At 39.4% G+C, this 25,655-nt stretch overlaps 1 protein-coding gene across 1 annotated transcript in view; it reads right to left on the reverse strand.

The window, feature by feature from the left end:
• Positions 1-25,655, reverse strand: part of PTPN13 (protein tyrosine phosphatase non-receptor type 13) — a 112,655-nt gene that overhangs the window by 72,384 nt on the left and 14,616 nt on the right. The window contains exons 2-5 of the mRNA XM_066547996.1: positions 15,250-15,369; positions 7,389-7,558; positions 3,634-3,699; positions 802-987 (exon numbers count right to left, since the gene is read on the reverse strand). Of these exons, the coding sequence (XP_066404093.1) occupies positions 802-987; positions 3,634-3,699; positions 7,389-7,558; positions 15,250-15,364 (537 nt within the window). The 5' untranslated portion in view covers positions 15,365-15,369. The remainder of the gene's footprint in view (positions 1-801; positions 988-3,633; positions 3,700-7,388; positions 7,559-15,249; positions 15,370-25,655) is intronic.

Raw genomic sequence — 25,655 nt, forward strand, 5'->3', positions numbered from 1 at the left:
GAGGTTGTGGATGCCCTTTCCCTGGAAGTGTTCAAGGCCAGGCTGGATAGAGCTCTGAGCAATCTGGTCTTGCAAAAGGTATCCCTGACCGTGGCAGGGAGGTTGCATCTAGCTTTAAGGTCTCTTTTAACCCAAACCATTCTATGATTCTATGACAATTTATGGTCTTCCTTGATTTACTTAAAATTACTTAAATATTCTGAAGTTATGCTGTAATGGTTTAGGTGAAGAGAGAAGTTGCCCATCAGGAATAGTAACTTTGCAAGATGAGCTCATGTGATTTCTTTCACTTCTAAAAACAGTTTGGTCATTATTAGACAATAAAATCCTTCACAATTCTCATATTCAAGAGCTGAGCAGAAGTGCAAGAGAATTGGTACACTTCCTAAAGAGTCCTTCTTTCTGTTAATAAACAACTCTCCAAAAGCCAGGCATAACTTCAAGTTAAAGTAAACTCACAGCAATCATTTCTGAAGCATTTCAAGTAGCAACAAGTCTAAGCCTTGCCCTACAGTTCATCGCTTTGTTGTCCTGTTTCTCCCTACTTTTTTTTTTTCAATGAAGACAGTTCACGAAATGACCTCCTGAGAAACTCATGAATGCATGTTCCAGGAGGAACTGTCAAGTGCACAAACTGCTACATGGGGACAGAAGCTGTTCTCTCCTTTCATCACTCACCCTTGTCAAAATTGCAACATACCAAAACAAAAGGAAGAAAGACAGCAGAGTGACTCTGAATTAGCACTTTTGCTCTCTTCCTGCTCACCTCTATTGTTTCCTCAGATGCTGACACAGACTTACCCCAGACAGGCTTCCCAGAACCAGCCTGACCAACTGCTTCACATAGGAGAAAGAAGGGGCACAGTTACTGTTCCGTATGTGGGCACTGCAGGCATCCAGAACCGTCCGTACAGACACACGGGCGTAAATGACATCCTCACACATGCCCAAGAGGATGCTGTTCAGGTGGTCTCCAAGCTTGATGGGCTAGTGGCAAACCAGAACAGGGGAGACAGGAGAATCAGTTTTAACAGTGACTTGGGGAACACTCAGAAACAAAAGACACTCAACAACGCACATTAACTATTCATGAGACTTGTTGCCTACATTATCTGAGTGCCAGTTTGAAAGTCACCATCTAGGAGGTGAAAAAATTGTGGCTGTAGAACAGGAGAGACGCATTCAGCCTCTGGATTCAACCCTGACTCTACAATGACCTGGCCTAACCAAGCTGCCTGATCTGCAAGGTCAGGACACCAAAGACTTTCTCAAACATTTAATGAATAAGTGAAAATAAAGCAAAAGGGAAAAGGTTCAGAGGAAGCTTTAATCCTTAATTTTGACCATTCTGCCACTCACAAATATAAAATTCAAACCCCATGACAATAATTTTGTACAATCCTCTGTGCTCATTTTCTGCAGTTCCTCACCTCACCAATATTTTGCAGCAGATGTGTTAGCAAATCCCAAATTCCAGTGATATCACCAAACAGTATCAACAAAAAAGGAAGGAATAAAATAACCAAGCCACTGGTTAACAAAGCAGAGCTTCATAACTGCAGGACAACACCCATACAGAGTAAAAAAAAAATAAATCCAGATGTCTTTCTGTTGTCCCTGTTGTTCTGTGAACGCAGCACACTGAATGTGGAATATCCCTCCCCAGGCTATGCAGCAGTCCCTGATAACACTTGTTCTCTGGTGCCACAGGCACTTGGGAACTGAGCTTTCTGATCTGCAGCTCTCCCAAAGTGGGTGGTTACCCACAAAGTACAAACACTGTCAGGCTTTTTGCATCACAGAGTGCTTCAAACAATTGCAATCTTTCAATCTTCCCTGTGTGAGCACTCTTAAGGTGAACCATTAAAAAGGCATTCTGGACCACCCCGATTTAATTAATGTAGGCTTTTCCCATCTATCTGTTTATCACTTCTAACTAATAATAAAAATCATGTATGTGAATAAGATATGAATCTCCTGTTTAGCCACACTCCCAGCAGAGAAGCAGCTCATTAACCAACACAGGCAGAGAAATACAGAAAACATAAAAAAAGGGGGAAATCTGCACATGCAAATTAACACACAAAGTAATGCCATACACAAGACTGTCCTTTTGCCAACACTAACTCCACAGGACACAGGACCCATATGACAACGTCCCAAAGGCAAATTCCTTCCAGGCATACCCTCACCACATTGTCTTTGGGGAAATAATCTTTTATTAGCAGGTAGAGCATGCCTTCCCTCTACATTACTGAGAAACTGCTGCCACACTCTTGACACCAAAGAAAGAAACAAAGAAAACAGGGACTAAAATTTATGCCTACATTCCTCTCAACACCTACCTTCTTTAAGTCACCTACTTTAAGGCACTCTCCTACTACTGTTGAATACTGCTCCTTTCATCTCCTACAAGACAGGAGAGCAAAGAGAAAAGCCCTGGTACCTAAGAAAACTCTAGGGATTTTGGGACAGGGACAGTAGGCATTATGAACAGGTACCCTTAAATAGTCAGAGCTTCAAAGTTTTTTACCTCATTAGCTGCATTCAGGCAGCTACTTCCAAATAAGTACAACTGACATCCCAACTACAACTCTGTTAAAGAAAATATTAGGAACTAAACACCTAAAATGCTGAAGTCTTTAAAAATTTTCTTCCTCAGTCTTATATACAATATCAACTAGTAGGAACAAACCTAAATCCAAACCACAAATTGCTTCACCCACAGCTGCAAGTCCATCATTAAATGCTTTTCCAGAAGCATTTCACCTTATTTTCAGTATTCTAGATATTCACTTCTTAAAGTTTAATTGGGGGCAGGGAAGGAGCACTAAGATAATGAATCACATTTATCTTCAGTCAGTTTTGGCAGGACAGTCTAAGAGTTCTGCTGGGTGTGTAAAATAACCACATTGAGCAATAACACTCAGCTCTAAGCAGTCTGCAACTGTGTCTGCATTGACTGACAAATCCATAGCAAGAGTCTACTCCCTGTTCCACACAATTCATACCCTTTCTTGGCCATTGTGAAAAGTAAGTAAGTATCTATATGCGCCAAATCCAGACTCACAGAATCTACAGCAGTGTGGAGTACCAGTTTATTATGTGTAAAGCAACATTGTTACTTCAATATTTATTTTTATATAAGCCTAAACCAAAACAAATTATTTTCTCCTTTGTCAGCAGCTTAAACCACTGTCTTTCAGCCTGTGGCATTACAGGATAGACCAGCCCAGATGTATCTTCATGGAAACTAACACAAACGTGCTATCAGCACCTTCTCCCTGCAAGACAACACCAGACTTCACAAGAAAAAGCTCCAAGTATGGGAAAGGAAACTTCTGTACTGTGCAGTGACTGAAACAGACTGCCCAGAGAAGCTGTGGAATCTCCCTCACTGAACCATCTGGATGCAATCCTGTGCCATGTGCTCTGCGATGACCCTGCTTGGGCAGGGAGGTTGGACCCACTGTGGTCCTTTCCAACCCGATCCATTCTGTAAAATTCTGGGCAAGGCATCTTACTCCTCAGTGTCTCAGTATGACACCCTGCCATGCAAACTCAAATGCAGAGTCAGTCAAATAACATCAAGTCTGAAGTTGCAATATTAAACAAAACCAAATTTAAACTTACCTGACTTTGAGGAACTTCATGGTCAGCTCCCCAAAAGAGTGCCATACCAAGAGAATAGATATGGACCTGCCACAAGACACAAAATACCTGTCAACTCATTGAACAAGACTGGAAATGCAAAGAGGACTTCTTAAAGGAGAGCAACTAACTTAACATCACTTTGCTTAGAAATACATTTCTAGTATTTAAGCTCAGCTGTCTTCCACATCCCACCTCTCCTTTACATGAGGTTCAGAAGAGCAAATCCCAGTGCTACAAAACATTCAGCATCCAACCAGTGCCACCATCTTCTCTGCTCAGTTTTAAGCTTTCATCTCACACTGAAGCCAGAAAACTCATGTAATGCATACAATCAGCCCAGTGTGGGGTAAAGACTGCATGGTTGTGTCCAAGGATCCTTAAAACCTGTGTCTGAAGGCAAGGCAGACCTTAGCATGACTCGAGCAGGGGGCTATCCTAATGAGATCACAAAGATTGAGATCAAAGGAAAAAGAAGGAAAGAACAAATGAATATAAACATTGAAAGCAGTACCTTAATCTATAACTGATATTTTAAGGTACAAATACATTAACCGTTATACACATAATTAACAATTAACATATCTTCAACATAATACACCCATCAGTACAGGGAATAAGCCCTTTAAAAACTGCAGAATTAAGAGCACACCTAGAGACCCAGCATGTGCTTAAATGTCAAAACAAAACAGGTAAGTGTAGAGAGAAAGCACAGTTTTTCTAAACTGTGTAAATAATATACACTAGTCATGGCTCTTTATACCATATTATTAGTATTATTTGTGGTATTTAAAGCAACAAATATATTGAATAATTCTGAAGACAATGAACAATAATTACAAGGACAGCAATAAATTAAAAGCTCACATAAGCTTCTTCAGCCTCTTTACCAACTAAAAGCAAAACATCTTACTTAAATTCTAGATATATAAATTGACAAAAATCTGAACAGATTAGGACAGTAGTAAGAAAAATGCATCAAGAGTTCTAAGTCAATACCACTGCCCTATCCAATCAGAAACATTCTTTTTCAAATACTGAGAAAATTGCTCTCTATCTGGTTTATTATCCATTACCCTTTCAACTGAAAAGCTACAAAGTCTTCCTCAAATATCAAGATATACCACAGCTATACGGAAAAAAGTGAATATGCTTTCAAGGCAATAATGAATGCAAAAAAAACCTTTTCAGAAAAAGCCAACAAAACACAAAAGACACAAAAGCAATTCAGAAAAAGCCCCAGCCAAACAAAAATGGAAGTTCCTCAACTCTTTCAGTCCCCCAATAATGGAAGAACAGCAATCAAAAAGACTATTATAAAATTAGTTAATTCCAATTAGAGACACCGTCATAGTCGTAAGCCTGTCAGTGTTCAAGAAAAATTAGGACAATGGTCAGATACATTTCTGGGTTACCCTCTTTGGAATCTGGAATTGGACTTGATGATCCTTGAGGATCCCTTTCAATTCAGGCTATTTCATCATTCTATGATTCTGAGCTTCAACATACCCAAATATATTTCCAAAAATGAAATGTGCAATCAGTCCTCTTAACTAAAACTTGCTACTCTACTAATCCATGTGAAAACAGCTTTCAAAGCAAAAGCATTTATTCAAAAATTCTAATTAATGTTTGTACTGTACTTAAAATATGTTCCACAATAAATAGATCAACATGAAATTAATTTCCCAAATCAATCTCCATTTTAATTTTGAATGGTTTGGTTACTCTATTTCCAATAAGCTTGCAGTTACTTCAGACATATTTTGGATTCAAATTGACTGTGTCTTGGAATAAAAGGGGTATTCTTTCACTGACTGTAATTTATTTTTAGTATTTCTCCTTGAATACACTGTTAATTTGTAATAGCAATTACAATCATAACTGAAAAGACAAAGGTAAGCCTGTCACTGACACAAGGCCTTAAAAAACAAGGTGTTTTTCTGCCTTCAGCAGCTTTTAGTAGAACAATCAAAAAGGAAAACACCAACTATTTCCAGTAAATGAATTCAGTGAACTACAGCCAGTTGTGACAGAAGAAAAAACGTTTAAACGTGTCAAAAGTTACCACAGTCAGCAAAGAAAGATATGATGCTGTGATCTAAGAAGCACAAAGTCAACATATTCCTTACAAAGGATCAGTGTACACCTGATACAGAGTTTAATAGGAATGCAAAGGGAAGCAGTGAAGAAAAGAGGGGTGCACATATAAGCTATTTATCACCCTTACCAACTTCAACCAATAAAGTTGTAACAGGACACCAGTTTTTGTACAAAGCTACGTTTCAGGGAGCTTCCTTCTTCCACATCAGCAGCTAAGTGGATCACCTTCCATCCAGCAAGCAGGGTTATGCTGACATCAGCAGGGCAGAAATTCACACAGCCCAAATGAGCAAGGATTAATCAGCCCTGCACATGTACAGAGAGCCAGCATTTGCTCATGGCCTACTGACACACTCTGTGCTGGCATTTACAGGCCACAAAGGTCCCTCTGAGTGCTTCCTTCCTAAAGATTAAGAAACATCACAGCATGGCTTTTCATAGTAACAGTCCTCCATTTATTTCAAAAAGAGAAAAAGTAGCATATTGAATGCTGGCAGAGAACAAAGAATGCAATCAGCTCTGACCAAGGTCACAAGCTTGTCACTTCAGAACTATTTTTTTCTGCCATTTTTAAAGGCTAGTTTTGTACATTAACTTCAGAGTTGGCACTAGAGGTAATGTTATTGTCTTCAAAAGTGTTGTCCCTCTTGAAAGCAAATAAACAACTCCAACAGTATGACTACAGGATTTGCCAGCTGCATCCTACATAACTGAACCTAAGTCTTCATTGATGTCAGTGTTATTTTTTACTTCTCCATTAACTTTCAGCCTAGGTTGCTAATTGTTTATAGTTTTGCCATAGAAAAAACTGTAAACATATTTTATTATACCAATTATTTTGACAATATGCAGGGCAAGAAGGATGTCTAAATGGCTTGGGAGTAACTGTGGATTTTCAGTAGGTGTTCAGTGATACAGCCCTGAAGAAAACTGACTATATACAAAAAGCTGCTAAAATAAAATATTCAACACAGAAACACATGTTTTAATAGTCCTTGTGCACACAACAGCAACTCATGCCAATACCACTTTCCTCTGAAGTAAGAGCTGTTTCTTCCTGGAGGAACACTGCCAAGTGTCATAATTGTTCCCAGATTACAACACTGTCTGTGGCTAGCTTCCCTCTAAGGATTATTGATCCAGGGAAGCCAAGGAGATAGAAATAGCTCAGCTTCCTTTTCACTCACACCCACCACTAAATATCTTTGGGAATGGTTTCCTGAGGAAAGTGTTACCATTCACAACAAATTCTTGTCGAGAAGACAGCTGAGAAGATAATAATTTTGACTTTACCTGTCAGTGACCTGGAGGAGACCACATATACAAACCTCACCTGTCTGAACACTTACTCTTGTGAAAGAGTTAAATGGGAACAATGGAAATTCTGTGCAGCCATTGCCCAAGTATGTATGTGGCCAGGGCTTGTACAGACTCTTCCTCACAACTGCATACAACTATGATCACTATTCCACTTTAACCAGAAAAAACAAAGTAGGAGGATCCCTCTCCCACCTCACAAAAGAAATTACATGAATCACAAACCATGGGGAGACAAAAAGGCCAGTTTAAAGCTATTTTGTGAAGGGATCAACAACAAAACCCCAGAGCTGTCTGCCAAGGAAGAGGCACTGTACCTTTTCAACATCCGACAGGGATGACAGCGAGTGGTTCTGCAGAAGCTCCGGTGCTGTGAATGCTCGCAGGTCTTGTTGGGACACATTCTCATCAGTAAATGACACACTGCCAGATGGAAGCAACAGGAGAGACCACGGAGAAATTATGAATCCCAGAGCAGCAGGATCAGCTGTAATTGAAAAGGGAAAGAAAAACAAAAACCACCCTGAAAATGAAGCAATGTTGTTAGATGCCCTTGCTGGATGTTAGTTTATTATCAGCCTACATACTATTAGTGGAATAGATTCATGCTTCCTTTTCCACCTGTGGTATTTCATAACCACAACAACCACCTCAATCTTAATCACACTGGGGAGTAACACCTATCTTTTATGACTATTCTTCACTATTACTCATAACAGCAAGCTTAGGAAGAGCTTGCTAAAATAGTCACAATCCCCTGTCCTGAAGTTATTTCATTTATGTTACAGTTGACATATAAAATGTTCCCTTTGTGCAGTGCACATGTCATTAAGGCTAATTCCTGCAACAGGAATTCCATTCCAAACTCCATTCCTACAAGGGGGTTTGCTCCTATCCTAACATAGCACTACTGCAACAGCAATGCCTGGAAGAGAGTAGACAAAGTTAGTGGGGAAGGAAAATACTCATTACAGTGGCTAATAGAAGGGGAGAAAACAAAAGAGTTTTGGAGCACAGAAGTCCTTTTTAGCTTAAAGTGAAAAAATATTACAAATACTTGAACATTCCAAAAGAAGCAGTGAAATTGCAGAACCAAAAGTAACCAAAATATGCAATTTGCCAGCTAGGTTTTTGATATCTGATGATACCGCTGTCAAACTAACTAAAAAAAAAAAAAAAAAACCACAAAAAAAACCCAAAAAAACCCCCCAAAAAAAACCAAAAAAACCCCCAAAAAAACCCAAAAAAACCCCACCAAAAACCAAAAACAAAACAAAAAAAAAAAGAAGACCATTTCCTTAAGTCAAAATGTTTTACATGAATCAACTCAGTTTCACTGAAGGAGGCATGAGGTTTCACTAAGTAAAGCTAAAAGTTAGCTTCTATTTTTTCATAGGCAAAAAGGCAACAGCTCTGCCTTCTGGTACACAATATATTAAAGACCTGAGGAAACACACATTTGAATGATATGTCCTTTTCCCTTGACATAGTAAGGAAAACCAGTAGAATAATAATTTCCTCCATTAACATCACCACTAACATTTTCCATTCTCCAGCTCAGGATATTCCTACAGTGCTGGCTCCTAGACTGATGAACTATCTTGTAATCTAGATTATTTCTAATCTCCTAGGAAATGTATTAAATTACTGCTTGCAGGTATCAGGTGTAAAAGGATCTCCCAAGTAATTCCTTCCACTTTCTAACCCCACTTCCTCTGAAACAAACAGAACAAGGACTGGTTGCTGTTATGGCAGCAAGTTCAGATGTTAAAAATAAAGAAATAAAGATGGACAGGCTATTCCTATTATATGTAACAAAAAATACCACATTATAGAGCAAAGCTTCCAAAAACATTTTCAGGAAGACTACCTTAGTTGGCCTTTGACTTTCAAAAATTATCCTGTGGGTAACTACTGGATTCGGCACCACTTCTGTGTATATTCACCACTGATATAAAACCCTAAACAACCAACACCTTATAATATTTTAAGATTTCACCTCATGAGTCCCAACTCAGGAACCTTAAGAAATGTAGAGGTTTTAATGTTAATTTAACATTTTATATAACAAATACTTGAAATACATAAAAACTCTTCATATCCTGAAACATACTAAGACAAAAAATTGATTTAGTTTTGAGAATTAACCCCCCCCAATTAGTCTGAAGTCTTCCCAATATTAATTTCAACAAACTTTAGAGCATTTGTCCCCTACAGAGTCTAAATTTATTGATCCACCCCCACTCAAGAATCTTCATGACCTGAAGCAATGTAAAATTAATGTGATAAATAGGAAGTTTAGAAAAAGGACTGATTTTGCCAGGCTCAGTTTACTGACATTTTCTCAGCTTCCTTGTTCATTAGCTTATAATTTATGTAGCAGATCATAGTGCTTACATCACAACTCCAGGGAATCTCCTCTATTGTTATGAAGGATGAAGATAAAACAATTAATTCTCCAGTTTCTTCCTTAAGGCATGGATCATAAACCAAAATAACTAATCTCAAAGTTATAGCTACCTGGTTGGAGCTAAGGAATTACTTTTTAGTAACACTACTCTAATGTGTTTGCACCATGGATAAAAAAGTAGCAAAGATGCAACGCATCAAACAGCCAGAAACTATAGGAAAAAAAAAGAAACTATTTTCCAGTGATAATATTCATGTCATCTTCTGTTTAGGCTTTCAGAATCATTTACAAGAGCAGTAAGGGTAACATACTCCAGAAAATAATGAGGAAAATTACCAAAAAAAAAGGGTTTCAACCCCCTTTTTTAAAGGCACTGGAATTCAGGATATGGCTCCTGGTCAATTTTCTATCCATTGGGCTTTCAACTGTGCTAGAGCTGCCAGCCTTCTGAGTTAACTCCAGAACTATGAAAGTGGGTAACAAAACACTTGTGAGAGCACAGCACTTCAAGCAGTGCCAAGACAGATAAATAGCATGGTCTTACTTAAAGGAAGAGAGTGAACTGGCTTTAGACAATAAAAACAGAAATAATCTTCAGCTACAGAGCATCTGCCAAACAAATGAGAGAGGAAAAGAATCCTTTATGTGCTTTAACAGCATACAAATAGCCTAAAAAGGACCCACCACATTCCAAGAAACATAATAACAAATATTCGAAATGGATCTATTTTACATTATTGATGGCAGGTAATATTGAATTCCCAAGCTACAGCTTGGGAAAAAGATCAGTCAGTCCTTCAGGATCTTTTTCCCCCACTTCTCTCTTAAGCCACAGCCATTAGCACAGACACACACAAATCTCTGAAAAGCACAGAACAACCCAAAAATATACACAAGGTTTTCAATACACGTTTGTTTCCCTCTATAGCCCTCACTGAGACAAGTAATCTGAACAATTGTACGCTCAGGCCAGGCTGGAAGCAGCCAGAGCAGTGACTCCCCTGCAGCCTGGCCAGGAATCCTGCAGGATTATGCCAGCACACAGGAGCACTTGTGCCGGAAATGCTCTCGTCCTTGGGCTGGTGCAGCGTGTCCCTGCACGCCTGCTGCACAGGGCAGGCTGCGCTGCAGCGTCTCTGCTCCCTCTGCCTTCAGCACAAAGGAATAGGAGAGCTCTGATGGGACACTGAACCCCTTGGAAAACTCTTTCCTGAGGGTACTGGAGGAAGAAACAGGGTGAACAATTTGTTTCTGAGATCAGTTTCTGCTCCTGAGCTGCCCCACAGTCCAACACCACACTACACTTCACTGTGGTGCTGACCACATGCAGCAGGGCTCTGCCAAGAGTGCAGAGTCACTGAGCCTCTTTGCTGGGAGTAGGGTGGGTGGAGGTGGAGGAAGGGATGAGGAATAGAAACGAAAAAATTTTTAAAACCCCAATAAAATTACAAAAGCTAAATCTCTCTCCTTCTCAGCAACCAAAAGATCAAATGTCACCAGATGATGAAAAAAGAAAAACCATTCCCCAAAAGCTACTGGCAAAGGGAAAAAGCAATCATTTATCACCTGCCAACAAGGATGAGCTAGGAAACGAAAATTTGGATTTTTAGCCCTTCCTATTGTATTTTTCTTCTTGTCAACCAAACCAGTCCATTTCCTGCTCCATCCCAACTCTGATTGCTTTGGACTCACCACTAGTCCCCATCAACACATCACACTTTGCCTTCCTTCTTTTCATTACACTTACTCAAGCAAAACGGCTCCAGTAGTTGGACTGTCAACAAGATTTACAAGTCCCTGAAAACCATAATCTTCCTTCTTCATATCCACTTTCAGATATAACTTTTCTTTACATAAATAATTTCTCATATGCAAATTTGCAAGACATTCAACTTGCAAAGACTTTCTTTCTTTGCTCAACTTGTATTTTCAATATCAGACTCACTTTCCTCCTTCTCTTCTCCTTCCTTTAGATACATGTCTCCAAACTTAAGGTCCAATTATTTTCAGAATCCTCAACACACACTTTAGAACAGGAGTGGCCTAACTGACATATGAAGGCTTTCCCAGTTTGCAGTTTAGATAAATCTTTTCCACTTAAACCCAGCAAATTAGAGGGATGCCTGTTTTATAATTCTCAGCAGTAGCGAGCACAGCATTCTCCTTATGCTTATACACTCACATTTGAGATTACTTCAAAGACTTGTTTCTTTGACCTCATGGAGTTCTGAGTGCAAGATAGAGCACGTCTGAAACAGCTGATACACCCTTTCAACAACAAAATAGTTATTGCAGATAATTAAACAGATGTAAGAGAAGGGCAGGTCTGGTATCGGCCTTTTCAAATCTCCAGATTAATCTCAACATCGCCGGCGCAACTGATGTCAGATCTGCAACTGAGTCCCAGATTGCCTTTCTCCTTCATTTAACAGCTTATAACCTGCTGACAAGACAGCTACCAGAGCTGATCTTCTAAACTGCTGATTAGCAACTGGGCACTTCAGTGTAAGCTTTCATTTTTTATAATGCTAGAAATAAATGTGTGAAGTATTTTTAAGGAGTTCAACATCTGTTAGAACCATAAATACAAAGAGGGATAAAAATATGCACATTTCTGTATCTGTTGCTGAATAAGATATGATGTGATATTAACCATGAAGACAATGGATCTCCATCCTGTGCTCCTCTTATTCAGTGCTTTGATGGATAAGAAGATAGACTCACTAAAACACATGCACAATTTCTATATATTGAGAAGTCCTCAAATCTGTACCAGACCTTGTTATGGACTTTTTTTCTAATTTCCAGAAACCAGTTTAAATAAGAAATTAATTGAAAAACCGGTTCTCAGTTGACTGAGGGATAGCAAGATACCCAACTTGAAACAAACTACCAAAACTCTGGATCACATACATAGATTATTACTTGGGCTGGTAATTCCTTTAAGAGTCTGTGGTTCCTGGGCTGGTATGAGGAGGCTGCCAACAGATGGCAATTTGAAAGCTGGCTATTTCCACAGCCTTTTTTATCCTCCTCATTTCAAAACAGCTGGTGCACAGACCATTGAACATTATGCCTAATTTATTTTTTTTAAATGAAAAATTTACGGAACACTCAGCAACGCTTATCTTTTGTTACAGAACAGCGAGTTCAGAGACTCCAGGACTCTGTACAGGGAGGCAGAACACTTTTGAGAGCTGCTCAAAGCTGAACATGCTGTCATCTTGCAGAAGCTAAAGCTTGCCCTATCTCCCTCTGCCCAGGAGTGATCAGTCAGTTCTGAAGAATTTTGGAAACTCACTCTCTGCCATAAAATAGCTCTTCCCCACCAAATGCATGGAAGAAATGGGCCTGAAATTTGACCAAGGAAAACAAGCTTTCTTTAGAATCCCCTGTTTGCTACAAGTCCTCCACAAATAAAGAGCAAAATTGAGTCAGACAAGCCTAGAGGAACCTCCACATTTTCTATCCCTGCATGTCAACATCACCTTCATAAGCCAGCATAGAAACTGATATTCAAGATGACAAAAAAAGTTTCTAGATTGCTTCCTGAGTGAAGATAACCTTCATTAAAGACTGTCTGGTTATCCAGCTCTTGCTGGGAGGAATTAGATTACCTTTATCAACCTTAGCTACACAGAAAAGCTTTTTCATTTGAGTGTCTCTTGAAGTGTATTTTACCAAAGGCTATATCCCAGGTTAATTAATAGCATGCAACTGAAAATGGTTTGCTGAACTAGCAGAAAAACAACTCAATAAAAACAGCTTCATCTCCAAAAAACAGACAGATTCTTCTGGCACTGATTTTATCTGAATTAATGTTTTGGTCTTCATGGATAGGAAGTAAGATCAGAAGCTTCTGCCACCTTAGCCAGTCTTGGCTGGCAAACATTCCCCTGCCTTAAAAACACATATCAGAAGTCCTGGGGCAGATTTCTCTGTTGTGCTCTTATCTTTCAGTACTTGTTCTTCTGAAGGAGGGCTAACTGTCTTCTTGTTGTTGATGCTTGCATGCAGTCTTCATGGAGATTATGGTAACTTTTCTGCACTACTATTAGGACAAGAAGGGGTGAGCTCTTATTTTCAGTGGAGACTCCCTTCCGGAAAAAAAAATTAGAGCTAGGATAAAGTTTTAAATGGAAAATTACTAGTGAAACCACTACTAATGTGCTCATACAACTGTGATCTTGCAGGTGGATTAAAAGATGGAGCTCCATGTGTCAATTCCTGTGAAGTTTATAAGAGCAAACCTCTAATCATTCAAGATCCCTCTTAAGTCAAGGTCTTAATCTGCCCTCTTAAAAGAAATAATTCTCCTGTCTCTAAGAGACAACAAAGAGTGAAAGAGAGGAAAGCAGATGCCAGCTTTCCTTTTCTTGCAGTATGAGAAGCAGGAGGACAGGTCAGTTGTTCAAAATGCAACAATAAAATCAGCATTCCTAATAGGGAAAGCTTTTTACTACACATAGGCTGTGAGAACACTGGTAAAGGGAAGAAGGTAAATTTGAATGGGATGTCAAAACTACCTATAATTCACCAGGCAAAAAATATGTGGGAGAAGTTGATAAAATTCATATTTGTAAAGCTAAGTCAAATGTAATCAGAGATCAGGCACCATATAGCAGTTTCTGCCCACATCTGCCTCTCTGGAGCCTGTGAAGCATCCAACAGAGACCACTCCCAGAGGCTGTGCAATGCATTAAGGCAGAGCCAGTGTAGGACTCAATACATTGTCTAAACCAAATCTTTAAAACACCAGCCCAAAACAACCTAAATGTTGAATCTTGATAAAATTCTAAATCAAATGCTTGCATTTTGCCCTAAATAACAAAGATGTGCCCCTTGCATAGTGATATCACTAAACAATGACTATTTTCAAAGTGTGAGCCTCTGATTTATCATTAATAAAACTGAATAAGCTTACATATGCATGCTTAGATATAAAGAGATGACCTCCCATAAAGGTGCTGAAATACTAGGATGCATCATGGGAACATATACTTAATCTGAGAACAAGTTAAAAATGTGACTGAAGTTCAGTATGTGGGTTAAGCATTTATTGCTATTAAAAAAGCAAGAAAGGGTGGGAAGGGCCTTAAGGACTTGCAGCTTTTAAAGAAAAGAAAGGAAAACATAAGGAAGGGGAAAAGTTCCATATTCAGACCTAGTGCTAAGATATGTATTATTAGCAGTATTGCAGATGCTGAACTGGGAGCCTGCTGAGGTGGAAGTGGGGGGGGGAAGAAGAAATACTTCTACTCCTTTGAAGTACAAGTCAGCACCACATTCCTTCAGTACTATGTAGGTGCTGCGACTTGCAATGATGATTTTGGGCAATCATACCTAACCCTCTGGTGAAGTTTTCTGTTTTTCACCTATGAGACCAAATCTCTTCAGAGCACACTGGTCATGACTGCACAATTCTGTACCCATTTCCATGTCCCCTTCAGTACCAAAGTGTTCCAGTGGTCTCAGAATTAGTTATCACTTTTTTCCTATGTTCCCATCTCACTACAGAGGGTCTAAAATAATTGAAGTTACCACCACAACAACTGGGATGTGCCACAGGTTCTGGCAGAACATGAAATGCAGGTTGAAAGCAACCTTTGGGCTGTGATGCAGAGAGGCACTTACAGAGACAACACAGAAGCAAGGTACTGTTTGGGTTTAGAGCCTAGGAAGGACAAGGCAGTTTACTTATAAGGCACATTAATATAATCAAGATGTTTCCAGTTAGACTGTACTTATCAGTCTTAAACAATGCTTACCTTTTCTGAATAGTTCTTGAAGGCTCTCTGCACTTTGATTTAAAATAGCCCATATTTCCTCTTCTTGCAGTGGTCCCCCCCGAACCTCCAGAGCCTCTGCTAGTGACACATGCATGTTACCTGGGAAATAAACAGACTGATGTAAGACTAAATAACATCTTTTCTTCTCCATGCATGCAGTATTCGAGTAGTAATAACCCATCCCTCAGTCACAAAAATTCTCCAGCATTAGCAGAACCCATCAAATATCAATAATACAAAATGTTCCCTGTGGCAATAAAGAATTTTGAGCACGCACTCCAGAAAAACTCAGGTTAAGAAAATAATGATCCATATTAATATCAGAGGCTCTACATCCATAAATTTAACAAGCTAGCATTAATCCACATACTATAGGCAAGAGCTTGCTGTTTATAAATATGACAGATTGATCAGTAGTTGCAGGTTTATTAAAATAAATCAGCTATTAACAAGATTTTGACAGGTTGAAGTCATGAAGCTGTTCTTAGAAAATGAGGAAGAGCTTCCTTTTCTAACAACAGCTTCATGACTTAAACCTGTCAAAATCTTGTTAATAGCTGATTGATAGCATCTCAAGACCATATTATGAGACCACTGCCAGCAAATATGCACACAAGCAAAATAGCTATGGAACTGATAGATAGCTATGGAACAGCTTCTCCTTGCAGTTAAATAAAACTGTTAGCAGAACTCTACATGTTACATCCCCAGAAAACAAAGAAAGATTTCTTCCCCCAGATAAACGAGGTTATGCTTCATTATTTTTTGAAAGAACTAATCCATTTTCACCACACAACAACATAATATTCTGTTGTCCAAAACCATCTGAAAACTGAAGACTGCATTACTAAATATTCTGGCAAAGCAAAGCTTCATCCATTTGATAAGCTCAGGAGCAAATAAACCATGTGTCCACTTAATTATTCCAGCTTTCTATGGAATGTTCTCAGATTGAGCACTCATGCCAATTTATATTTCTTATTAGGATGCAGTGGCTTCTCTCTGTGCTTCTCTCCATCGGCCCAGAGAACAAAATCTTGAGGCAGCGAGCTGCAATAAGAGCCTGAGGTGTACTGTCACTCATCACTGGTAAGTTTGTCATATGTCTCAAAGGCTCCAAAGTTGTTGCTGGAAATGGAAAATACAGTTCCACAAGCAATGCTTATGGTCTGGAGACCAGTAGGTGATACCAACAGTTGCAGATGACCCAATGGTACTGCTGGAAACTCCTGCCCCTCCTGTCAATCACCTATCCAGAGCCTGTCCATCACACCATACAATCCTGGCTCAGGTGTAGGACATTAACCTAACAAATTTAAAGAGGAACAGGCTTACAGGCTATGTTTAGTTTCCCATAGAGCTGTATAGGCAGCTCTATGCCTTCCATGTGTTTTTAACTACAGATAACCAACCTAAACACGTACAATGGCAACATAAAGGGCTGAAAATCCTGCAGTTTCTAACTGAAAACATGGGGTTTGACAATACTTGCTAAAATACTAGCCTTTTCACCTACAATTCCATACTACTACTGAAAAATTACATATTGCTGGCTGCTTTTCAGTGCAGCTTATTTTTCCTTATTTCACAACTTGCCAGTTCGTAGCATTCAATTACTGTGCATATTTACTAAGCCAGATATATTTTCAAAAATTAATGCTCAAAAGTCATCATCAGAAGACAGTGGACAGTGGAAGGGAAAGCAGACTCAGATACATTTAAAAGAAAGATGAAACCTGAATTCCCAAAGAGAAAAAGGAACAAACCATGAAAAATGGCAAGGTAGGAACCAATGCAAACTTGCAATAAATGGATGGAAAACCAGAGAAAATTGTGCTTCCAGTCAGCATGAGATTCACATACACCAGGCACAGAGTGAGTGTCTGGTCTCACTGTTCCAGGAAATTCTGTGATTTCATGCCACTGTCTCAAATTTCAGTAGGTACATCTAGAATCAAGCTGTCTGGATTATTCAGATTAAAAGACCTCATCTTCTCCTAGGGACTAAAAATACATGAACTCCAAATGAAAACTTTCTGTGATAAATATTCTAAAGGAGAATGCCAAGCATAAGAACAACAATCCTCTCTCCCCAACCCCAAATCCTTCTCTGCCACTCCCCTTCTCCCCATTCTGCAAAACACTGCATCCTTTCAGCTGTGATTAAATAGTGTGTTCTGTTCTGTAGCAGATATAAGCCAATTCCCTATTTAACAACACAACAGAGACCATAAGCATGTCTGCTCAAACTCCCAAACACATTACATCAACAGTAAAAGAATCCTACAGCAAACAATTCCTTGATCACAGTAAGAAGCAGCATGAATATACACACCCAGCCACCCAGGCCTCTGCTGCAGCAGGGCAAGCAACAAGATCTGCTTGCATTTTACACATAGCAGGAGCTTGACAAATGAAAATTAAACACACAGCAAAACTAAATTATGATTTTGAAAGCCCAAGCAAAATCTGTCACAAAACCAAGCACAACCTGTCACAAGCACAACCAAGTCCAAAATGCCACAAGCTGGGATTTGAGTGGGATTCTCATTGAAGCAGATCTGTTTCACCAACTTCTTGGTAACTTAATGACTTGTCTTCCTCAAAGTTATCTTTAAGCTGCAATGCTTGTCTGTCTCAGCAATGGGCAGAGCAACATGCTGCTTATGAGGATTAAAGAACATCCCACAAAATGGTTCTCTAGGACCAAGGCACTGACTGAGGGAAGCTGGGGTGAGGCTGTTGGCAGGAAAATGCAAGGCCAGGTTTCTCCAGCTGTCCAGCCAACCTGGCATCAGCCAGGCACCGATTTGGAGCTGACAGTAGAAGTGCCTGGCTCAATATATATTTCTCCCCCATCAGTTTGTCCATCTTGAATGTTTTTCACAAGAAGATAATTGTAGGAATGCTGATGTTTGCAATGCATAACTCCAAATTTGCTGTCTCCTTAGATTCTGGGAACCCTCAATAGTGTGTGGTCCTTTGTAAATACAGAAACCTAAATGCTCAATTCATGCAAAAGCTTTTGGTTCTATGCAATACACAAACATTATGATAAATTGCAATATAAGGACTACATTGAGTAAGTTTTCTAAGAGAAAAACATTTAAAGTTTTTGTAGAATAACGTATCAAAATGATGCTCCTGGCAGTCCTTGTGTCTTTCAGTGTTCCAGGCTGACCAGCAAAGAAATCCAGATGCACTGGTAAAGTTCTCTATGGACTCATGGTTCATGTCAAGCCATTTTTTTGCTACAAGTCTTCTCCCCATCTCCTCTTTAGCCAAGAAAAGCAAGATCTGGGATCCTGTGCCCTGTTCCATTCACTCCTTGTAATAAGGATGCACAGACTAAAGAACATGGAAAGGTGCACCTTCCAAGGATGAGTTCACTTCCCCTTTTCTTGGGACAGAATTATGATGGCATCTTAATATGAGGCCACAAGGAGATGGGATTGGAGCAGGCAAGTCTCAGGGTTAGGTGCATGAACTCCACAGGAACTGCTAGGGCAAGGATTACTCACACACCCAAAACTCACATGAGATCACAGGCACAGGACATCTCTCCAAACAGGGATATTCACACAGCAGAGAGCACAGCACAGCGTAGGAAGGTCAGTGGACAAATTAAACCAGTTAGCACTGGAGGTGCATAGACATGAACCTGACAGACTTCTTGTTCTGGGGCAGAATTTACTCCCAGACCACACAGGAATACTATTTCCACAGGAAGGGAGTTGCATTGTATGGAGGCAACTTTTATGCTCCAGGACAAGAGAATAAATTCAGGTGTAAATCATTTGTATTAACAAGCTCTGAGTGCAAATTTCTTGGCACCATTCAGCCCTAAACCATGTAGGCAGCACAGTCACGGGGAAAAATGTTGCCTAAGCCAGAGCCTCTCCTGTATTTCAGACACTTTTTGAAAAGAGCCTGCCTACCTCACAAGGAGCAGCTGCCAGCTCCTCCCTCTAGACCTAAGACAGCTCTCACACTCCCCAGTGAGTGGGATGGGGCTCTGCCTCTTGCCTCAAAACAAGCTCAATGACCTCCTGGTCTCATTTTAAAGTCCCAGAAACCGATGTTAAAAGCACACCACCTATGGAACATCCAGCCAGAGCCAACCCCATGAGGCAGCCTTCCACTTGCTCTGTCCCAAGGAAGACAGAAAGCACAACAGGAGCAGCCCCTCACACCAAGTAATTCTGTCACAATGACTGTTTGCAAGCTATATACTTTTATCCCTACCACTTACAAAGTCTTCAATTTTTTAATTGCCTATGTATGCAGAAGTTAAACACTCAGAATTCTCATTTCCCCCAACCACCACCATTTCTCCTCACACATTTTAAATTTTAAATTTGAAATTGAAGGTTTCCAACAGCAATGAAGAATTTGGAAAATTTTAAAGGCCTGCTCTTTCCAAATTTTATTGAACTGTTGCCAGCCAAAATATTAAGAAGCTTTTGCCATAACACTGATTATTAAAGACTGTAATACAGTAATTTTTGTCAAAAAGTTCCTAGAAGCAGACTAAAAGTCAACAGGCTAAATTGCTTCAACTTAACTGGTGCTTGACACTTGGTGTTTTGGTTTTAGTAAGATATCCCTTGCTTTTTTCCTTACCTTGTGCATCAACATTTTTCCCCAATGTTGTAACTTCAGAACAAAAACTTTAAGTCAAAAGCTGTGCTTTAACATCAGCTAACTGAAATGCTTGCACTACCTCACACTTGATATTTCATAGGAATATGATGCCAAGAAACACAAAAAACAGCTGCTCTGGCATACACTATGCAGATGTTTTTAGATGTGCAAGAAACAGTGAAAAAATCTAGAATACAAAACAGTGTTAGAATTTCTCAATGATCACATAAAACATTCTGATACTAATTTTTTATCATTTGACAAAATTTAAAACAAAGAAGAGAGCAGGAAGGCTCTATATACATACAAAATACTTTCTGTAGAGAAAGAACCCACCTTATTTGTCCCATGTAAAACACTGTTAGCTGACCTTAACTGTCCTGAATATGAGCAGTATTGCCCCCTTGCTCCACAGGGGCACTTGGGCAAAAGGTGGCAGGTTCTGAGGAGACTTTTCTCTTAGCAGATGAGCCAAGAGCCCCTTCTTGGAGGGGCCTTCTTCCTCTGGAGATATAAATGCCTGGAGGCAGAAGTACATTTAACAAGGCAATTCTATCCAAGAGAATCTCTTAAAATTCACCTTTCTCATGCCATGATTAGCTGCCTGAAAATAAAACACTGACACTTTCATTCAGCACTCACTGAGCACAAAGTGCTTTCTAAAAGCACTCGACAGGCACAAGTCTCAGTGACACTCAACTGGGGCTAGACCTGGACACTTTCCAGAGTCTGGTCTCTTCCATTTCAGAACCTGAGCACCTTGAGCCATTACCATGCCCTGTAATTTCAGAATCCTGGCATCTATGCTATTTATTTACATTGGCCCACATCTTACACCCCCAAACAAGGTCTGGACTACATCTACCAATTAGTTTATCCCCAATAATACTGTTGCTGAAACTGGGCTGAAGTGCAGAACGCTGGAGCCAAGTTAGAAAGTTTGCACTTCAGTAGTCTTTGAAACTTTATTTTCAAATCTACACATAAAATGTGGTTTTCCTATAGCTGCAGGTCCAATTTGCATAGACTATCCAGAAAATAAGGCATTATTTGCAAATAGTCAAGTCAAGCATGCAATCAAGTCAAACACACTAGCTAATCAAGTCAACTGTGCTTAAAGAGTTTTCTTTCATTTAGAGTCCTGCTCTTAAGTTAATTACTGCACATTATTCTCAATTATTGTCTTAAAGGATAAGGAAACAAACCCTTGTGTCACATCCACTTTTTTCTTTCTCCTACAGATACAAAGAGGGGGGACACAGCCCCACAAGATCCAACTACCATTTCCCCCCTCTTTTTAAAAGTATTTAAAGAGCCACCAGAAATCAAAGTTTTTGTGAAGATATCCCACAGTCCCATGGTGCTTTTCATTCAACCTGTGACCTGATAATAGCACTATTCCTTCTCTTTCATTTTAGAGAGGCCAGCAGAGATTAGTATTACCACCCAAGTATTTCTCCCCTCTTCCTGGTATGGAATAGATTAGCTTCTTCCACTCAAATATTTTCTTTCCATGTTCTCCTCTTTCTCCCCCACAGCAGACAGGATGAAATGTCAGCAAAACAAAAATCTCATGCTCCTGGGCAAATCCTCAAACTATACCAAGAAAATTTTTTTGCAACTGCATTTCCTCTTCAAACTGATAGCTTGCTGCTTGAGCTTAGACCTCCTAAGTAAGGAACAGAAACTAGCTCAAATTTGTGAGAAAACACAATATGGAAACACTCCCAGAAGTATAAATCTTGGCCTTTTATCTGAGCATACACAGATTAACAGATGAGATATTAGCATTTCTCCTCCCAAAGCCTTAAATCAGTATTCTATTCCCAGATCTGGACGAGACAGAAGAATGTGACATACTGAGAATCTTGGCTCACACCTCCAGGACAAGCAGTGTTTATTTTACTCAAAAAGTGCTTGCTTTCTTTCCTGGAAGGTGGAAAGAAATCAGCTTTTGGCATTGGCCTAAACACACAATAGAAGACAAGCTAGGGTTAGTGTTGACTCCCTCCTTTGCTCTTCTGTCTCCATCACCAGAACCAGATAAACTTGTTTATCTGAAGCTTCGTGTTAGGCAAACTAGTAAAGCCAGTCCAAATTGCATATAATGATCATGAAAGTCATGTTTTCTAGGCAACTGCAGAATGCCTTTTTATACATGAGGGTAGCTGATGTTTCACATTTGATATTAAAATTTTATTCAGAAGAGCATATAATTATCACTACAAAGTAAGCTTAATCCACATAAATCGTAGTATGATTCTTGTATCCCTCTCTTTGTTTAATTGTCAGTGTAAGATTGTTGGGCAACTCCCTTATTTTGCTGTTGATCTGCTCCACCTCGGAGAGGGCACGTCTCCTTGATGCATTTCTCATACTTGCAACTTTCATTTTAATTGCTAAGTAGCAGCAGAAGACCTGTGACTAAGGCAAGCTTTAGGAAAAAAAAAAAAAAAAAGAAATTTCAGGACTACAAAGCAGCTTGGCTATAGTGACACTTTTTAAACAGCACATGAGCCAGTAACACCCTCATTCACACATAACAAATTAAACCCTTCTAATGACCTGAAATAACCAGAAGCAAAAAGGCATCTTGCTATAGGATGGAGTGATGATGTGCTGTCTATCAGACAAAAGGCACTAAGAATGGCACCTCCAGCTTTAGTCCAGCAGTTATTCCATTGTTGCATTCCAGAGCCACACATTCCTCACATACTGGGAAAAGGTCATGACTGAAGTCTGTCCTTACTCACTCAGCTCTCAGCACAGCTGAAGAGGGAATGAAAGCTTTTGTCAGGGGAGCAGAAATAGTAGCAGGCACCTGATTTAAATGTCATGGAGCTACTAGAAAGCATTATTCTAAGTCTGTAAGTAGTGCTTCCCACCATCTGTGACATTCTAAAGCTGTCTACAAATAAAACACTGGGGCTCTGGTGAGCAAGTACAGGAAGCACTGATAATTCTTTTAATTCAGAACATTATTTTATAACTATATTATAGTATTATTCATAATCAGTTCCCAATGTTTGAGAAGAGTAATGCTCAAATATTTAACACCAAGATATAAATTGCCACAGATAAGAAATTCAGTGACTCTACCAATAGGTTTCATTAATGGATCAACTTACTTTAGAGCAGATTTTTAAAAGCTTAGCTTAAGGCCTCTCCATGATAATGAAGTGATAACTTTTACTACATCAGACAAATTCTCTAGTTCCAAAGGGCTCAGATTGTGTCAGAATCCTTTCAGTCTCAGTAACAGAGAATGCTATCTTCCTTTAAACATGCCTCTTCTTGGTAAGGCAGTCCCCTTGCAGTAGTGCAATAATTAGTGTCACGAAGGCAGTGCAACTGGATCAGCAAAAAATTAAGCCAAGTGACCAAGAGTTCTCTATTTCCTTGGATGTGGCACTTGAAAGTCCTTCAGACAGGTACAAAAATAATAAGCTAATGTGCTACAATACTGGGGGGGAGATGGGAAGCATCAGCACCCACCAACCTTAGTGATAAAGAAAAGTGCTAGGTTTGCAGCATATTGGTAAATAACATAGAAGTCAACATACTCTTAAGAAGTGTAAAGACTGGCCCTGCCACATGTTATTTCAAAGCCTGACTTTAATTCTATATCTTCACATTTAGTCCTTCCACAAATGGCTTTTTAGGCTGTTGAGTAAACTGCATGGTTCACTTGGATCTTGAGATTTCTTCCTTTCATGGGCAAAAGGTGGATCTTAGGAAAACAATCTTTGTTTATATTTGTCTATCAGACATTTAGGAAAAAGAAATTAGCACAAAAGATATTCCACTATGGCATACCAGTTTTTCCATAGTTAAAAATGACCTCATGTATGGTACTAGTAAAGAATGCAACGGATTCAGAAATAAGGTTTGTGTTCTTCATTTGAAAGCAGCATCCTTACACACTCACAAGAAGAAAGAGAGCTGCTGACTTGTGTACTCAACCAGAAAAAACCCCCAGCATTCAGAGGACAGTTCATACTAACAGCTACCTCACATCCTCCCTGGAAAGGAAATAATATTCAACAATGGAGATAAAACTGGCTGAATAACAGAATGAAGTCTGAATGACATCTACCTGCATGTGATTCCTCCAGCAGTGCTTTACCTCAGGTGTATACAGGTAAAGAAGCTGCACTGCTAAAACACCAGGAGTTTTTTGTTGAAGCACACATTCAATTTGAGAGCTAACAAACTCCCACATGGATCACTCTACTTACCATATTCCTACTAAACTGCACTTGCATATTTGTGTGGGTTTTGCCATGAAAATTAAAAAAAAAAATTCCAACCAATTTAAAAGTTACTACCCAGCCAGCATTCTCTGCAGCTGCTTGGTTCATACTAATACTCCAATATTTTTAATGGTTCCCAATGACTTTCTTACCCAATGCCCTAAGCTGCACTACCATCCTCACATGTTTTTTTCTGCCTGTGACTTGGTGAAAATAGTTGATGAGTCCAAATAATTACTGATGGAGAAAGATCATCTGAAGGGTCTATTGTGCACCAAGTCTTCAGTCTTTGATGCTCAAAGAAGTAATATTCCCAGCAGCTCCTAGAAAATTTACATTTCCTTAAGCAATTACATATGCTTTACAACACAGAAGTTGCAGCAGGAAAAAAAAAAAAGGTGTGTTGCCTTCTCAGACAGTTATGATTTCTTAGGTTCATTTCTGGGGGGGAAAAAAAAAGAGATATGGCATAAGGAACAGAACATTAAGAACATTACAAGGTCTGCAGATAGATAACACCATGGATATCTTATCTGTGAACTCACCTGTCTGGGAGTAAAGCTATTATTCACACAAGTGATGACTAATTATTATTGTGAAAGTCTGAATTTCTAGACTGAAAAACAGACAAGATGGAACAAAGGCCTACATTTCAGCTGTCAAGAACTGTACACACAAGAAAATCTGTGTCTCTAGAACAAAGCAGAAGCTGAGAGATTCTTGCTCAGTTTTCCTGTAAGCTGAAATAAATGCTAATTCAAGCACAATAGCAAATATCAAGTCTCATTTGAAGATTACTGCATTTTCTTCACTGGTCTATAACAGAAGAAAAAAAGTAATTTTGCTCTCAGAGAGAGAGCCTCTCTATTCAGACATGGTAGTACAGAGTGTGAGATTTACACTTTTTATATGCATGAAAATACAATTTTAAATGCCTGTGATATGTTATCCTCCTATTAGGTGCTCCCCTGCTTAAACCTTTACAAAGATTTAAGCAGGGGAAATCAGTGACTAATCTTATAAAGCAACTTCATACACTTCCAAATGAGAACCATAACTGACAATGCCCTGGTGCCTCATCAGGAAACATGAACACTCCAAGGAATGGTAGAGATGTGAACAGGCACCTGGCTGGATTTGACTTGTCCATGCTGCCTCAAATGAAGGGAAGATAATTCTACAGAAATGAGAAGCACTGGCAAATGCCACTACATACCTGGCTCACTGCACTTGATGTCTGTTAGCCTTCAGGAAGAATGTGCTTTTGACAGTGCCCACTCATGTTGAGAAAGAGTGTGTGCATGTCTCCACATTTGCATGTGCTCCCCACTATCTATATAAAATGTGTGGGTGCATGCATATACTCCATATGGACCAAATATTTCACTTTTGTTTTATGTTTCTGCTGAAGGACAAGAGAAAAGCCCTGAAGGACAAAGAGAGTTACAAATGGGCAGGAACACTGATCTATTTTGAGAATCAACATGA

This window comes from Molothrus aeneus, chromosome 4 (assembly GCF_037042795.1).
Source record: "Molothrus aeneus isolate 106 chromosome 4, BPBGC_Maene_1.0, whole genome shotgun sequence".
Classification (NCBI taxonomy): Eukaryota; Metazoa; Chordata; class Aves; order Passeriformes; family Icteridae; genus Molothrus; species Molothrus aeneus.